The sequence below is a fragment of the Beta vulgaris genome, chromosome 6 (genome assembly GCF_026745355.1).
Source record: "Beta vulgaris subsp. vulgaris cultivar EL10 chromosome 6, EL10.2, whole genome shotgun sequence".
NCBI lineage: Eukaryota > Viridiplantae > Streptophyta > Magnoliopsida > Caryophyllales > Amaranthaceae > Beta > Beta vulgaris.
The window spans coordinates 49,247,052-49,265,272 of NC_079207.1; the positions used below are offsets into that span (position 1 = coordinate 49,247,052).

The following is an 18,221-nucleotide window of genomic DNA, read 5'->3' on the forward strand; positions in this document are numbered from 1 at the left end:
AATTCTCTAAGTCTTACTCCCTCCGTTTCCTAAAGATCTTCCCTCTTTCCGTTTAAGGGTGTTTCCAAAAGATCTTCCCTCTTTTGCTTTATTCCTTATTTGACAAAATAAGTTTTCCTATTTACCCTCTCATGTCACTATCATATGGTCCACCATTACATTATTAATTCAATTTTACTCCCTTTCTCTCTCCTACTTTAACCCCTTTTCATTTGTTTATTTATCTTAACCCCTTTCTCTCTCCTACTTTACTCACACCATGCCCCACACAACTTGATTTTCCTTGGTATCTGTAGGAACAGTAAGTGGGAAGATCTTTAGGAAACGGAGGGAGTATATTATAAAGGTAAATCTGAAAAAAGAGAATTATCGGGGTGTTACATATGTTATGTGGTGCGCAGCCTATATGTCTCTTGCTATTGCCAATTCGGCTATCGGTTAAGTCCAAAGGTCTGTCAAACTAGCTGAAATTATGTGGAACTAGCCAAAACCTTGCCTAAATCATCAAATTGCATGCCGGGGAGCAGTGCGCCAAACACATTGCGTTACGCACGACACAACGCTCTTGTGTCAGAGGCACAGGTTTTGCGCCACGCGCAATGTTATTGCGAGGCGCGCATCTTGTGCATCTCACGTTTTTGTCGATCTAGTCGTCGAAATGGTCAATTCGGTATTTTTGCCGTCTGCATTATTAAGCTAGCGGACAATGTTGTAGCCATTTGTTAACTCGTTGGGAGTGTTTATGTAATTTTGAGATTGTATGCCTTGACTCTTTTCCATAAAGTATGACTACATACTTTGGTGGAGCTTGATTTAATTTTTTTTTTTGAATTTCCCCTCAAAAAAAAGTTTATTACTCCCCTCGTTTTTAATAATCTATACACGGTGTAATTTGACACTATTAACATAATTTATTTTAATAATTATTTGTGATTTATAGTTAAGGAAAAATATATTACTTGAGATTTTGTTAGCTTTATCTCAACATGTAGTATTTTATGAAAATCAATCTTTTATGGTTTTATACACTGCAGCCACCAACACCACACCAACACCGCAACACCACCACCACACCAACACCGAAGATTCATATAGCACAGATTCATATAACACAAGTTCTGGTGAACCGGTGGAGGCGTCCATTGGACGCGTTTTTTCTTTGAATGCTTTTTAAAAAAATTATGGAGAGACGTCCATGGCATGCGCCTCACCCTCTGGTGGAGCGCCTGCCATGGACACCTCCCCTTTTCTAAAAAATAAAAATTCACTGTAAAAGTAGAGGAGAGAAGAAGGGTACGACGCAAGTAGTGGTGCAGCGGTGGTGGTGCGGTGGTCCGACGACAGTAGTGGTGCGGAGGTGGTGGTCCGGCGGTGGTGGTGCGACAATGGTGCTATATGGAAGAAGATGGAAGGAAAAGCAAAAGAAGAAGGAGAGAAAATCTGAAAATGAGAAAATACGATATATTATACGTATTTAGGGTATTACTAAGAATTCTAGAACGTTGTTTAGCAAACCAGTATAATTACCCAAAAAAAATGACAGTTACGTGTATTAGTTTTTCCTAACCCTTGCTTATCCAAATTAAATCACAAGACTATCTCTCTCCGTTGATCCATTCCAGATTTTCAAAGTTCCAACTTTCCATCTAAAAAGTTCAATCGTCAGTTCACACACAACGTGGGATTTTCAGATACATTCCAAGCAAATTTCACTTAATTTTAACGAGGTCAGCAAGTCGGATCTTCATAATTATTCAAGGTGTGTTTAGTAGTAATCTTAATATTCCTATAATATATTTTAAGATTGAAAACTTGGATCTTCCACAAAATTGAGTGAAAATTCAGAATTGCACAAATTTAGAAAAATCATCTTGTAAGTGGATGTGTTACTGCACTGCTGTCATTGTTCAACTCAGTCACAACCTTATTATTTTTTGTGTTAGAGAGCTACTAATCGCAGAAGCAGTGATGTAAATGATCACATCCCACGAGAATTTACCAACTAACTAGAAAATATTCGAAATGGACTATTGGTCACTCTGATCAAGGGTTCAATTTTGTTAAAATGATTGCAGATTGATGATTGGTCACTTTGATCTTTCATGGTTTTATTCGTAATGTGGGGTATTTGTCATTTGTTTGTGTAGGTGATGGTTAATCCAGGGGAACCTGTAAAACAAAGCTGGCAACGGAAGCTTGATCATGAAGAAAAAGTTCCTTCAGAGTTTGGTTTGAGCGTCCGAGAATGCGTTCAAATGGTGTGTGATTTGATTTTTTCATTTAAATCACAGTGTCGAATCGAGTTTATGTGTTTGTTTGACATTATATTATGTGCTAGACATTGATGTTGTTTTACAACTTATAAGTGGCATAATTTTCTTTTAGGGATTATACATATATACTTGGTGGGTTTTGGCTTGTTTCATTAGAATTATACTACATACTAATGTGTGTTGATGTTTGCTAATTTTTTTTTGGAGTGTCAGAAATCATTTTTTCTTGTGTTTTCGAAAAAATGCTACATTCTGCCTTACTTCTTAATATTTGTTTGGATAGGGAATTTGGAGGGAAAGGAAGGGATCAATTTTCCCTTGTTTGTACATGACGGAAGGGAAGAGAATTGGAAGGATTCATTTTGCTTTCCCTTTTAAAACCTAAATTCTTCAGTTGCAAAGTTTTGGAAGGAAAATGCAAGCTCACTCTTCCCTCACCTTCGTTTTCTTTCTTTTCTTTCCCTCCGCTACCTTTCCCTCTATGATTGTTATCCAAACAAAGTATAGAGGTCTCCTTGGTACCGCTGTGGTTTTAAAAAGTGTCTTAGGATCATCCTCATCGTTATCTCTAGGTTAATAAGTATTATTAGTGAGATGTTTTGTGCATTTTAATCTTAATTTGGGGGTTACGACCCATTTGATTCAAGATAAACTGTCCGCTCAAAAAGAAAAAAAGAGGATTCAGCGTAGTCCAAACTATATTTACATTAAATCTGTGTGCTCATTGTTTACTTACCTGCTATATACTTATATCATATTATGCTTTCTCTAATTGAGATTAGTTGGCCAATGAATATTATTTAAACCACAAATAAGATTAAAACATAAAAACAACTGATTGACAATGCTGAGACACTTTTTTAAAACGACTATGTAGATTTCTATAAGGTGAGGGTACAGTGGATTTATATAAAATATACAAAGATACCCCTTATGAAATTCCATGATTTGCTCCTTGTGCTGTTTTCTGGTTATCTCTGAAGGCTTTTCTTACAAAATTGTGTCTACTAAAAGTGGCCTGTTTATAATCTGCTAATTTATGTTTCAACTTTCAAGATCAAACTTTGCTTAAATTATGTCAGGCCCCAATAGGTTATCGGCTGTGGCGTCATGTCCGTGAAGAAGCTGGCAGAGGAAGGGTAATTTTGTCCACCTCGACAAACTTGATTATAGATAATTTTATTGTGTTGGTATGACCAGTTTGTCAATTATTTTATTGGACCTTCTATTTTCAGGGTGCTATAATTGATCCTTTCTTCAAGCGTAGTGTCACATCTGACCATGGAGTTCCCCTTGGAGGAATTGGGTATCTTCTTTTTCTATGTCTATTAATTGCAAACAAAGATATAGCATGTTTTGCATTTAATACAGACTCTTGTGGAATGTTGCAATTGCTTTGTTCTCATGCAATGTTGTCGTGTGACATAGTAAGTGAAATGATATTTGTAACTAATAAAAAAATTTCAAGTCACATATGTTAGCATACTTTTGAGGCTTATCTAATGGTATGCCAGGAAGTATCTCATAAGCAATGCACGGCGCACATGTTTATTCTGTGTGTTTTTTTAATCTTTTTGTATGCTGAATATTGAGTTGGAAGTGTCCACCTTGATTGTATAGCAGGCTCATTATACCACCTTACCTAATTTTGTTTTTCCTTTCTACCAATGCTTAGAGCGGGAAGCATAGGAAGAAGTTACAAAGGCGAGTTTCAGCGCTGGCAACTTTTTCCTAGAACATGTGATGATAAACCTGTTTTGGCAAACCAATTTTCTGTAAGTGGTGGCATTAGTTTGTCCAGTTTTGGTGAAGCAAGAGAGAGTACTTTTTTCTATCTGGAAATTATTCTTCTTTTTTTTAATGTTTTTTTTAATTTGAATAAAATTCCATGGTCACTGATAGTAGTGGTAATATCTGATTTATCTATATGGTGTGACATATGTCTTTTAAGTTCGTATCAAGCTGAAAAGCTGTGAACTGTGATAAAGAAATACTTCCTCTGTTTGCAACAATGGAGCATGACACAATAATTTAGGAGAGGAGAGAGAGAGAGATAGAGAATATTGCCAAAAATGTCAATGTTGCAAGTAAAAATAAACAGACGAATTAGTAATTTATAGTGGGACATGTTAAGTATCTTTCAGCAGCATGGCCTGCTATTGGGAAAAAAGAGAGCAAGCTTTGTAATCAATATGTTTGATGAATATCAAAATGTTGAAGTTGAACGGATCGGATATCAAAATTGAAAACGGTCCTTATAGCAGTGTTTTCAATTAGCTAACACAATCTGCTATAACTGCCACGCCTAACACAATTTGCTATAAGCTGGTATAACTGCTGCACCATAAAAAGAACTGCCTAACTGCTAATTGCCAAAGAGGACCTTTGTGCTCATGAGTCAGCATGAGGGTGATCAATTCTGAAGAAGGGATTTCTTGTTCTCCCTTAAGGGGCTATAGTGCTATACAGCTGATATGTTTATGTGTTGTAGATTGGACAAAGTTTTTTATCTTCATTTTACTTGGTTTAAGTAGGGCTCCTTGGCAGCTACCTTTAATCCTCTAGTATCAATGTAGTTTTCTGTTCTCATTTCTTTTTGAAGATTGGATTCAATGTCTTTGTCCACCGAAAAAAAGAGCTTGCTAATCAAATGCGAAGTAGCATCATTTAACCCATTAATCAGTGAACTGATCTGCACTTTCTATGGTGGTTTTCGTGACTTGTTAGAGTGTTGACTTGTAATATACTTTCTGAATTATCTTATATTGTTGGTGATGATGAATGCTGTGCAGATCATAATTATATTGCCGTTCTTAAAAATTAAACTGGCTCAATTAGTTAGCTGCATACCTTGCATTATAACGAGAGATAGGTTTGTTGCCTTTAAAAGCTGGATGACCATCCAAAAGAGTTTGGCTAGAAGCTACCTTAATATTTTGTTTAGTTTGTTGTACTCTCTCTCTCTCTCTCTTTCTCTCTCTCGATATTCTACTAAGTAGTAAGTCTTCAACTTCGTTTGAAAAACTTTTCCCCCCTTTCGTTGTACCTATCACTTCATCTTACATGATATAGCTGCTTACCCCAACGTCCATTTACTTATATTGTGCTATGGCTGTCAGATTGTACTGGTTGAGGAATGTCAGATATGTTTGACGACTGATTTAACTATCAGCTTTCATTTGTTCGATGGACTCTATTACTCTAATCTACCCCTTCGTGCCAGGTTTTTATCTCACGTCCAAATGGTGAAAAATACTCTTCCGTGCTATCTCCACAACATCCGCAGATGCTCAAGTATGCATATGTTGCACATCTGTATTATTTTTGTTGATGCTGGAGTATGCTATTGAATGCCTTGGATATTTAGTCAGTCTCTAAATATGGTAATTTGATGTTGTGGCTGCGATTGAGCTGACTTATCGTCTGGGCAGAAACAGGGAAGCCGCTGCAGAAGGTATTGAAACTTGGGATTGGAATTTGAAAGGAAAAAATTCTACATATTATGCTCTATACCCAAGATCTTGGACTGTATATGATGGTAATGTTAGCTGCGGACCCCCAACTTAGTAATTTGACAGGAATGTTTCAGTTGCACCTGGTCTTAGTTGTGGTCTCCTATTTCAGGTGAACCCGATCCAGCACTTAGTATAGTCTGTCGTCAGCTTTCACCTATAATTCCTCACAATTATAGGGAGAGTAGTTTCCCTGTAGCAGTATTTACTTTCACGGTAAGATTACAGATCCTAAATTTTCCCCAGTGCAGCTTCACAGTACTTTGACTTTTGAGCTCTCTGATCCAGTAAGTCAAATTTGCTTCAGCTGTCAAACTTTGGGAGTATTTCTGCAGAAGTGACCCTTCTTTTCACATGGGCGGTGCGTTAATAATTGTTTTTCCTTTTCATATTGATAGTATGAAGAGCTATGTCATTTGAAATGATGGGATGCGAAAATGATAGTCCTGATCTACTTTCAGAATTCTGTGGGTGGAAAATCTGGATCTACTGGAAGTCACTACAACTCAAAGATCACGTAAGAGCACGGAAAGTAGTTTAAACTCATATTTTGCCATAAATGCTGATTTTTCTTGTTGTTTCATATCTATTTTAACATGCCAATACTGTATTCTGACATACAAGGCCAAATATAATACCAGGACGGAGGATTGCACGCGTGGTGTAGTTTTACATCATAAGTGAGTGGTTTTGCTTTTACCTGCAGCTCAATTAGCAAGCAAAATTCATCAACATTTTTAATATTAGAACTTTTTGAAATTAGCTACCTTATATATATATGTTCTATTAGAAATATATACTTGTTTCACTTTTTCATCGAAATCTTAATTTTAAAATTAAAATATTTGAGTGTGACCCTAAATTGTTCACTGTACTGCCTTAGGTTAACCACTGAGGGCACAAGGGTGTACAGACGATCAGTTTGTCCCCCTTGATTGATGAATGAGCTATTAATTGAAGCTCAAATCAGGTCATTTATCAGCTTAAATAAGTGATTAACAAGAAAAAGTGTCATATAAGGTAGTTAATTTTTGGCAAAAGATTTAGAGGGTTGTTAATGACTTAATTATAAAGCGTTTTTGGAAAAAGTAATTCTTGACAAATTTGCATATAATGGATGTTCCACGTTCTCTTCCAATGCTTAATTCCTATTGTCATTTTTGGAACTCTTGTATGACAAACAGAACAGCAGATGGACGTCCCCCTGTTTCCTTTGCCATTGCAGCAGAGAACAAAGATGGGGTTCACATCTCAGAATGTCCATGCTTTGTTATATCTGGAGATACAGAAGGCATCACTGCAAAGGACATGTGGCAAGAGATGAAAGAGGTTCGTTAAGTGATCTCTTTTCATTCTAAATTATGCTCTTTTTGAGAGAGAAATTCTTCTTTGAGTTCGTGAACGTGATAGATGCTCCTGCTCGGAGACTGTTTTCTCTCCAGCAGTAGAATTGGCAAAGTAGTGGCCGCGTAGTGGCTGTAGGCGTCCTAAGAAAATACGTCCGGAGAAGCTCCAATGCAGTTAAGCGTGATGTGCTTCCATTCCCGAGCTTCTATGTCTATCTCATTTTATCCAGATATTGAATCTATCGGCTCAACACATTTTCGCTAACTATACTGCAATTAGTTGCTATGCAATTGCATTGAAACAGGGTATCAGTTTTCATTTACCAAGCTCTAGATGATTCTACATACGCAGTAATAAAGACTGATGCTAGATATCTTGAACTTCAGAATTTTAATGTAGTTATAGGTACCATTTTGTGAGTATTATGCATCATAGCATCTTCTCTGGTGATTGCAAAAGCATAAAAGTCAAATTATTCCCCTGCTTATGTGATTTGCTATTACCCTAGTTAACAGTGATGCAATTTGGACGATCTCACATAAGTTTTCGGAAATGAGATATAACAAATTTATCAGAGAAAGCAATGTTTAAGTATAATTTTTTAGGTCAAAACTTCAGCATCTGATTCGGGAAAGTCATTATGATACCCTTGTACTATTGTTTTTTCTATTCGTGACCCACAAGGCCATAATCATTCACATGGTACCTTAGTTTTGTCGGGACTAATTCCACAAAATTCTCAGTGAGGCTCTATTCTTTTGGACTGGCTGAACTGAACTGAACTTCATTTTTCTGAATTGAACTGAACTGAACTTCATTTGTTTGAACTGAAGTGAACTTAATTTGTGTGAACTGAACTGAATAAAAACTGTGAGAGGAAACTAAATGAACTGAAAATCAGTTTTTTTGTGAATTTGTCTCAACTGGATTTCTATTAATTCAGTCCAAGAGAAATTTCTATTAATTCAATCCAAAAGAATAGAGCCTAACTCTTACCTAGGGCTTTTTGTCTATCTCCTTCTCTCTTCTCCATAGCCATCCCCACCACCCCTCACGATCTTCTAGCCTCCAACCTTGTCCGTTTCCCCTCTCAACAATTCTTTCCTATCACATTAACTACCAATCTCCCTTTGGTCTTCTCCTTCTTGTAATCCTTCTAATTATTCGATTTTGATGAAATTATGAAATTTACGTGTATTTACTCATGTGAAAGAAAACAGAGAGGGGGAGAAGGCAATGGCTGGAGAGTCGAGTTAAGCAATGGCCTTTTTGATGTGGATGGGCCATAAATAAAGGGAAGTGGAGGGGTAGCTAGGGCTTCTCCGATGGGGTTGTACAAGGGATTTTCGAGTGTGGTGGTCAAGATTGTTTGGGTGGTATTATGTATGCGATATATAAGAGATTATTTTGTTATAGGGAAAGAGGAAGAGTGGACTAGCGGGAGGATTGGCCACGGAAATTAGGTATGACTTAGAGGAAGAAGGGGAGAAAGTTGCCAGTTTGAGTTCGGATGTGAGGGAAATGAAGGGGTATAGGAAAAGGTAAGGAAAGAAGAGTTAGGTTTATTCATGAGGGTAAAGAGAAAGAGAAAAGGGTAAGGCAAGAAGGGATTAGCAAGAGCTTTGGTATAGTAGCCCGAATTTTCCCGACCAGCTGAGCGATACAGACTCTCATCTGACTAACTTGAACTATTACCATCACACTCACCGAACTACAAACTGAAGTCCCGACTCTATTCAAGTTAATTAACTATTACAACAACACAATACACACAACACAAGAAAGGGGGTAAGTATCTTTGGTACTTTGTTTGACCACCAGCACAAGGTGGCAGACGAGGCAGCAACACACGCAAGGAAGGAGGTACGAGTATGGGAGGGAGATAGACAACCACCCATCAAAACAACACCACGACCACCCACAACGGTGCAGCCGCGACAGCAACTCACTAGCAACATCGCGCTGCAGCACACGAACAGAAGAGAGAGGAAAGAGACCAGACCACACCAAAAGAGATAGAAAAGGGCGCGACAGCAGTGCTAAGGCTCTAGCAAGCAAGGCGGCAACGAAAGAGGGAGAGGAGATGCGCGAGAGAGAGATAGGCGAGGGTCTGAGGCAAAGTGACGTTGGGGTTTTCGGGTGAGAGGAAGAAGCTACAAGGAGGAGACAGTGGGTTTGTGGATATTTTGCTTCCCAAAATAAACCGACCCAAGAGAGGTTTTGGCATTTGAGTTTCCCTTTTTGGCCAAATACTACTCAACATATTTAAAAAAAAATTAAAAATCCAAAATATATATTTAATAATAACTACATAAAATTAAATCAATAAATATATTACAAACACGACAAATAAAAATCATACTCCAACCCAAATAGAATAAGAAAACCCGACACATAATTGAATAAATAAATATAATTAGCATTTAATAAACACGTTTTAGAATTCGGGCTACTAACATACTACTATCCTTATTAAAAGTTTCGAGGCTTTCGTCCTCAGACTTGCAAAAATCATTTAAAAAAAACAAAAATATGAAGCTCCTAATATATTAGGCATCCAGTCTCCATTCTACCATCATCTTTTGTATCTTTACTTCAACTCGACTCACGAAATTGTGGAGCAAAGAAAATAAAAGGGGGAAACTTGTTGGCATTGGAATCGAATCATCTTATTTGGAGAGATCTCGTTTGAAATTCATTAACTTAAGCAAATCATATAAGTTTATAAAAGTACACGCTTTAAGTAAATCATATCATTGACAAAACAAGACATTACAAGATAATGATATACACATCAATCAATATAGGGACGACACATTACACCTTCAAGGAATTCATATTGCACACGCAAAAGCGCAAACATCTAAACGACTTAATTCGTTTATATTTAACTTTTTAGTCGATCCATTAAGCCTATTTTCAACCCCTATATCATGATATGGAGATCAAGATGTATCCAAAAATAACCATGCTCTGATACCACTTGTACCGGCCCGGATTTCCCCGAATAGCTTAAAGAGGATTAAGCACGGCGAAAAAAATTCTCTTCGGGATAACTTGATTACCATCACACTCACCGAACTATATCGGAGAGTGTGGAACTTAAATCCCAACTCTATTCAATTTACTTAACTATTACAACAACACAAGAAAGGGGGTAAGTACCTTTCGTATTTCGTTTGACCACCAGCACAAGGTGGCAGACGTGGCAGCAACGCGCGCAAGGAAGAAGATGCGAGTAGGGGAGGGAGAAAGGGAAGCCACGCATCAAAACAACAATAGCAGCACCACCCACAATGGTGCAGCAACAACGGCGCAGCCATGATAGCAACACAATAGTAGCATCTGCTGCAACACATGAACAAAGGAGAGAGGAAAGAGAACAGACCACACCAAAAGAGTTGGAGAAGGGCGCGACAACAACACTGACGCTTCGGCGAGCAAGGCGGCAACAGAGGGGGAGGTGATACGCGAGGAAAGAGAGAGAGGCGAGGGTTTGAGGCAAAGAGTGGCATTGGGGTTTTTGGGTGAGAGAAAGAAGTTACGAGAAGGAGAAAGAGGGGTTGGCGCTTTTTTGGAACCCAAAATAAACCAACCAAAGAGGGGTTTTTGGCATATAGGTTTCCCTTTTTGGCCAAATACTACTCAACATATTTTAGAAAAACTAAAACCCAAAAAATATATATTTAATAATAATTTCATAAAATAAAATAAATATATTACAAATGCGACTAATAAAATTCATACTCCAACCCAAATAAAATAAGAAAAGCCAACACATAATTAACTTAATAAATATAATTAGCGTTTAATATACGCTTTTAAAAATAGGGCTATACATTTGGTTTCTGATGGTTTTTTGTCGGTAGATTAATGGAGATCATTCCCACAATGCTAAGGGGGTACCATGTGAAGAATAATTATTTCTTGTGTACCAAATAGAAAAGACAATAGTACAAGGGTACTATATAGAATTTCCCGTTAAATTATCGTTGGAAATGACATTGTTAATTGTGCATCCAATTATGTACTTGACACTCCTTTATTTGCACAAATGTAAACCCTTCCCTTTCCTTATATCTAGATTCTGAAACAAACTCTAATATGTCATGTTGTCTCATCCACAATTACACAACTATCTCTGTAGTGGTTTAATGATGTTCTGGGATTCTATGTTGACTCTTCTCAATCCCTTTGATTAATGAAAGTGCATATTTCGCGGAGATTATAGTGTGTTTCCAGAAAATTGTTTTCGGTTGCCCAATTTCTTCTGATTTTATGAGCATCTTTGATTTTCTTGCTGAGTCCTTTGTTCTTCATTTAGCATGGAACCTTTGATAATCTCAACTGTCCAGAGACATCAGCTCCATCAAAGCCTTCATCCTGTATTGGAGCTGCAGTTGCGGCTTCAGTTATGGTGCCATCAGGTTCTACACGTACTGTCACCTTTTCATTATCATGGGATTGCCCTAAGGTGACATTCTCAAAAGGAAGAACTTACCACAGGTAAGTGGGACATTCATACATATGCTCAACTATGATTATGTTTAACCTTCACCTTACTGCCTAATATGATTGTTACAGGCGCTATACAAAGTTTTATGGTACTGCTGGTAACGTAGCAGCAGATATTGCACATGATGCTATAATCGGTAAATTATGCAGTTTAAACATTGTAATAAGTTGTGATCATTTAACTGAGACGAAGGAAATTTTTTGGAAGGGAAATTTTGAATTATCTTTCAGGATAATTTCCTATACACACTGTACACTCACTTCATGTTGCTTTTCTTTCCCCTCCCCCTTCTCGTGGACTACACAGTAAGGGTCATGACCTGTGACGCTTTCTATTTTCTAACATGGATATGATTATTTGGATTTGTTGCATCCCGCTTCACTTAATGCCCTTGCTGTTAATGCAGACCACCAGGATTGGGAGTCTCAAATTGAAGCGTGGCAAAGGCCTATACTAGAAGACAAGCGACTTCCAGAATGGTGAGCCTGAAATCTGCATATTTGCTGGTATAGTAAATAGTAATTAGTAATCATCTCTTAACAATGTGACTTTTTTTCAGGTATCCAGTTACTCTATTCAATGAGCTCTATTATCTTAATGCTGGTGGAACTGTGTGGACAGGTCTGATACTGCCTTTATACTTTCTGTTTTAGGAGCCTTAGTATATCAGGTGAATCTGACATAAGCTTTATGTATATATATATATATATATATATATATATATATATATATATATATATATATATATATATTGCAGATGGTTCTTCTTCATTACAGAGTACTGTGACAGTTGGAAAGCCGGGATTTTCTCTTAACCAATCAAATTCTGACTTAGTAAATGCTACCAGTATCTCTACACAAAATGATATTGCTGTGGAGATCCTTGAATTATTGACTTCAATACTTGAGCAAGTGCACACAACAGTAAAATCTAATTCTGCCTTTGGTCCAAAATTACTTCTAGAAGGGGAAGAAAACATTGGTCAATTTCTTTACTATGAAGGCATTGAGTATCATATGTGGAACACATATGATGTTCATTTTTATGCATCTTTTGCATTGGTAATGCTATTCCCAAAGCTCGAACTTAGCATCCAGAGAGACTTTGCTGCAGCAGTTCTAATTCATGATTGTAGAAAAATGAAACTTTTGCATGATGGAAAATGGGCATCAAGAAAAGTTGTTGGTGCTGTCCCACATGATATTGGGCTTAATGATCCATGGTTTGAAGTGAATGCCTACAATCTCCATAACACAGATCAGTGGAAAGATTTGAATCCAAAATTTGTTCTCCAGGTATACAGGGATGTCTTAGTCACAGGTGACAAGAAATTCGCACAAGCTGTTTGGCCTTCTGTTTATGTAGCAATGGCCTATATGGATCAGTTTGACAAGGATGGGGATGGCATGATTGAGAATGATGGCTTTCCTGATCAAACTTATGACACATGGTCGGTCTATGGCGTGAGTGCATATTGTGGGGGGCTGTGGGTTGCAGCACTTGAAGCTGCTTCACTCCTAGCCCAAGAAGTTGGTGATAAGGGTTCACAGGATTATTTTTGGTTCAAATTTCAGAAGGCGAAAGCTGTTTATCAGAAAAAATTGTGGAATGGGTCATATTATAATTATGACAGCAGTGGGGGTAGTAATAGTACATCTATTCAAGCCGACCAATTGGCTGGACAATGGTATGCTGTGACTAATCTGTGTTCTGAAATTTATACTCAATTACAGTGAATATAGAAGATTTTATCTCTCTGATTTTTGTAAAACAATTGCGATGGCATTTCATTATAATTGTATTCAGGTAAGTTAATTTTTTTGTTTGCAAATTATTTAATATGAACATATAGCTTTCATTGATGAAAAGCATATGGCTTTCTAGATTATTTCGTCAGAAAAACTTATTTGAAGTAATTATATGGCTATTTTGATCCAATTCATTAGATGATTTTATGCATTCAACTTATTAAGCCATGCATTAACTTCTTGTTTGTTGAGAAACTTTTGCAGTCTCGCATGATGCTATCTCTACTATCTGAAAAGTTCCTTTTTTGTTTTAAATACTACCACTGTTTTTATTTAGTTGCAACAATTTCTACCTTTAGGTGTTTTTTATTAGTTGCTACATTTCCCTTTTTAGGAAAGCTTTTGGGATAATTTGATTATATTACCCTTACTTCACCTACTCTCCCCATTTAATTATAGTACTAGTAGCAGGGGCAAGTGGGTCAATTATACTCTTTTTTCTCATTTCTTAAAGTGTGTGCAAAAAGGTGAATGTTGCAACTAAATAAAAACAGAGGTAGTATATTTCAAATGATAATTTAGCTCTGTGTCCATTCTGATATTATCCATGACTCAACAATTTTTACCATTTCTCTTTTTTCATTGTTTTTGCATGGTTTATATGTATATAATTATATATGTAAAACAAGTCACTGCTTGTTGTAGGTATGCTCGAGCATGTGGTCTAGCTCCTATTGTTGATGAAGAGAAGGCAAAATGTGCCCTTGCCAATATTTTTGAGTTCAATGTGATGAAGGTGAAGGAGGGTCGACGAGGGGCTGTCAACGGAATGCTTCCTGATGGAAATGTTGACATGTCATCAATGCAGTCAAGAGAAATATGGTCAGGTGTTACTTATGCCCTTGCTGCCACCATGATTCAAGAAGGATTACTGGACATGGGTCTTCAGACTGCATATGGAGTCTTTGCCGCTGTGTGGTCACAAAAAGGACTTGGGTGAGTTTTTTCTGATGCTTATAGGCTATCATAGTGGTTTGACAATGTACACATAATATCTCATTCCTGACATAATGGCTTTTATGACCTTGGCGCTTTGCCGCAAGGAAGACAAACATGAATAGTCAACTAATGGCTGATTTACTGTTCAACTGTCTGAAAACTAGATCAATGAGGTATTATTGTTGCATTTTGCACCTTCATAGCAAGGTTAAGTCACTAGCTTTTACTCTAATTGGCAATCAAATCTCAGATAAGCTAGGTTGACATGATCATGATGACTTCCACTAAAAAAATGAAAATGAATAAAATATTCTACTTCCATATGGAGTTAATAAGAACAAAACTGACTATTTTGTTAGAATTTAGTCTTGGTACGTGATATTAAGTTCCAAGTGAGATTGTTAATTTGTGCTTCACCAAACTGTAGTGCTGAAAACAGTTGCTAATTTTGAGGGATGTGGCACAACTGTAAACTTTGTGATAATGAATTGAGCATGTCTATGCCAAAAGGCATGATTTGGTGTCACAAAATGGATTTATTACTTTGATCAGATAAAGATGATTGTTGAGGTGTCAGGGCAGAGAGATCCTTTAGACTCAATTTACTTTGTCTACTTGTGATTCAACTTTTGCATTTGGTGTGGTTGATATGGTATTACAACCATTGGTCCAACTTCAAGATTACTTGGGCGTTTAGTTAAACCTTAATACATTGACATATTTTCTTTTTTAAACGACGGTTTGCCAACAATTACCAGGCACCTGGTTGGCCACTGAAGCAAGCAAAGGAAGCGGCGACCATCAGCTTGGCTTGTTCTCTCCGGGTCCTCTTCTCACTCGTCCTCGACAGGTTTCTGGCTCCAAAGCCTATGCTCTGTGGGTGTGGGTGATGACCACCGGCTCCGGTTGTTAGTGTGCGTCTCTGCTTGATACCTTTGGTCAGTAGTGGTGACTGGACGTTTCTGCTTTTCACTTTTCAGCCTGTCTCCTTTCTTTCTATCCCTCTCACCTTTCACCTACTTTTTGTCCCCTCCAAATAAGCTAAAAAACTAGAAGATTGCTATTCTGCTAGGGTCATCTCAAAAAGCAACATTTACCCCATTTCCAATGTTACAAATTATACAAGAAATATAAATGATACCTTGTTACAAATATCCATTATTGTACTTTGAGGATCATTCTGCTTCTTATCATCAATTCAAGCAGAATGGACTACAGCCATTTTCTATCCCAAAGCAATGCTGCTGGGCACTGAATTTCCAACATTGAAGTGCTTCTGTTTGATTGTCTCTTCTCTCCTTTTCTAAGACTTCTAACCCTGCTTTGGACGTGGTGATATTATGAGGAATGGACTTCATTCCTAATTGAATTATTTCAGTTATGACCTTGTTTTTGCGTAAATTTATCATAGACCTTGCATAATTTTCAGCTCATCCTTTAGATACATTGCCTTTGCATAGTCCTTATGATCCTCTATGTTCTTCACCTGTTTGTCTGCTACATGTTCAGCATCAACCTTTGATTTTGTTATTGTGGATTCCGCACATCATTTTTGATGACAAGTAATGACAGCATTTAATTGGATTTCTTGCTTCTGTGAATCATATGATAGTGATGCCAATTTGTGCCGACTTCCTGGTGTAGCTCAGGTTAATTTACATTGAATTTGAACGCTTGCGTCAAAAGGATTACATTATTTATAATTTTAACGACTCCAGTCATATGATAGATCTTCCTATTTTAGGCAGTTTTAGCAACTGTCTGACTAGTTTCAACTAAGGCTTGTGGGATAATCTCGATACAACTTAGAAATGGACTGCTAAACTGCTTGGTATTTATAGGTATGTTTTTGCTGGATACAGTTTTAGAAGACTTTCACTTTTACCCTTGTAACTTGTAGAGCAGCACTCAATTCGAGAAGCTATCATTTATGTATTTGTGACTTACAGTTTGATATAACTGTGATGGCAAGTTCTGTTTCTAGCCTATTTTTCTTGTTCTAGCCTTATTTTTCTTGCTGTCATATCTACAGGTACTCATTTCAAACTCCAGAAGCGTGGAATACCAATGATCAGTACAGGTCATTATGCTATATGCGCCCATTGGCTATATGGGCAATTCAATGGGCTCTCTCTCGTCCAAAACCCTCCGAGCTGGAGGTAAGACCAGAAGTGAATGAAGATTCTGTGGCTAGGTATCACTTGGGATTCTCGAAAGTTGCTCGTCTTTTGAAGCTACCGAAGGAGGAAGCTGCCACAGGTCTTGTGCAAGTTCTTTATGATAAAACTTGCAGGAGGATGTGGAATTGATTACTTATTATTTTCAAGGATTTAGAATCCTTGACTTATTAATTATTATTCCATTGGAGCATTGCCAGAAGGGGAAGGGTGGTGATCAGCTGTTTTTGATAAGTTGATTTCCACTTCCATTTGCTTGTATCATTTCCTTTTATACATTTATCCGAAGTATATAATATTCTGCTACTTGTGATTCTTGTATGACATTTCTCGTATAACCCCTTTGTAAAATTATTTTAATCGAAGTTCTTATTCATTGAACATATTGATTTGGTTCAACTATAATGATTTTGTCATCTTGAATTATCAATGTCAAGCTCTATATTCCTTCATTGAAAATATTATCACTGGTTTCTACATATTTGATTATGAAAAGAGCACATTTGGGTTTCTCAACTTATGTTTGCTGAATTTAATTTACATTTGTTAAACTTAAATTGTTTATGCTGAACTTTACTTATTGTTACTTAATTTATTTTTGCTAAATTTAATCTAATTTTACTGAATTTATTTTTGATGAACTTTTTTTTTTTTTTGATTTTATCTTATTTGGATGACCTTAACTTGCTTTTGCTAAACTTGTTAGAGTTTTTTCCCTAGATATTGTGAAAAGGAGTTTTAATTCCCTCCATGCGCCGAAGTTAAAATTAATTCCCTGCATACCGTCCACGTAGGACAACACACCAAAAGAAAAGATATATTTTTTAAAATTTTTCTTTGGCAAAACAAACCGCTACCTAGAGTAGTCGTTGATAATAAATCAAACCACTACTAAGAGTAGCTGTCAACAAGAGGAAATCGCTGCTGAAAATCACGGTTTATTACTGTAAACTGCCACTTGATGTAACGGTTCCTCTTGGTTACCTAACAAAAAATAATATGCTTCTAATTAGAAACAGGTTTAGCAACGGAAAATAATCTGCTTCTAATAAGAAACAAATTTAGCAACGAAAAATAATCTGCTTCTAATTAGAAACGAAAAATAATATGTTTCTTGTTAGAAACGAATTTAGCAACGAAATATAGTGTGATTCTAATTAGAAACAAAAAATTTAGGATCCGTTGCTAAAATAATTATATTTGTTGTTATATGCATCTACCCAGTTTTGGTAGAAATATAACTGCGACCTTGAGTAGCGGTTTTGTAATAGCCTGAATTATTAAGCTAATATTAGAATCAATAATGCGCAATCAATTAAGTTAATGATGATTAAATTAAATTGTGATCGATACGCTTCGAATTCTAAAAGTGTAAATGAATGTTATGTGAATTTGTTGCTAACGTGTATATTTTGTGTTATTAGCTAACTAATAACATGAGCTATGTGATAACTAAGTAATTGATGGGTTATGCTAGGAACATTGAATATCGTCTCAGAATTATGGGATTTGTGTTAGTATGTGATATCGATTTGTTATTCGAGGAAGTGAGATTAAGGAGTTGATTAGGTTAAAATACCTTTATTAAGATATGTGGTATACTTTGGAGAGATTTAGCTAAGAATAATTAAGGATTAGGAAGGAATTA

The 18,221-nt window shown here is 36.7% G+C and overlaps 1 protein-coding gene across 10 annotated transcripts; it reads left to right on the forward strand.

Moving 5' to 3' along the window:
• The first annotated feature begins 1,566 nt into the window (after positions 1-1,566).
• On the forward strand, positions 1,567-16,972 carry LOC104896951 (uncharacterized). Of its 10 annotated transcripts, none has more exons than XM_010683736.4 (19): positions 1,567-1,759; positions 2,148-2,258; positions 3,356-3,412; positions 3,509-3,579; positions 3,949-4,048; positions 5,497-5,567; positions 5,705-5,811; positions 5,898-6,001; positions 6,093-6,146; positions 6,247-6,302; positions 6,427-6,465; positions 6,970-7,114; positions 11,457-11,638; positions 11,717-11,784; positions 12,055-12,127; positions 12,208-12,269; positions 12,406-13,336; positions 14,103-14,393; positions 16,429-16,972. In XM_010683736.4, exons 2-19 carry the CDS (start codon positions 2,151-2,153, stop codon positions 16,703-16,705), a joined length of 2,796 nt encoding a protein of 931 aa, XP_010682038.2. In that variant the 5' UTR covers positions 1,567-1,759; positions 2,148-2,150; the 3' UTR covers positions 16,706-16,972. The 10 variants fall into 10 exon arrangements, with proteins under 10 accessions (XP_010682038.2, XP_010682043.2, XP_010682041.2 ...); XM_010683741.4 differs by having other exon boundaries at positions 5,711-5,811; XM_010683739.4 differs by having other exon boundaries at positions 1,568-1,727.
• The last annotated feature ends 1,249 nt before the right edge of the window (positions 16,973-18,221 follow it).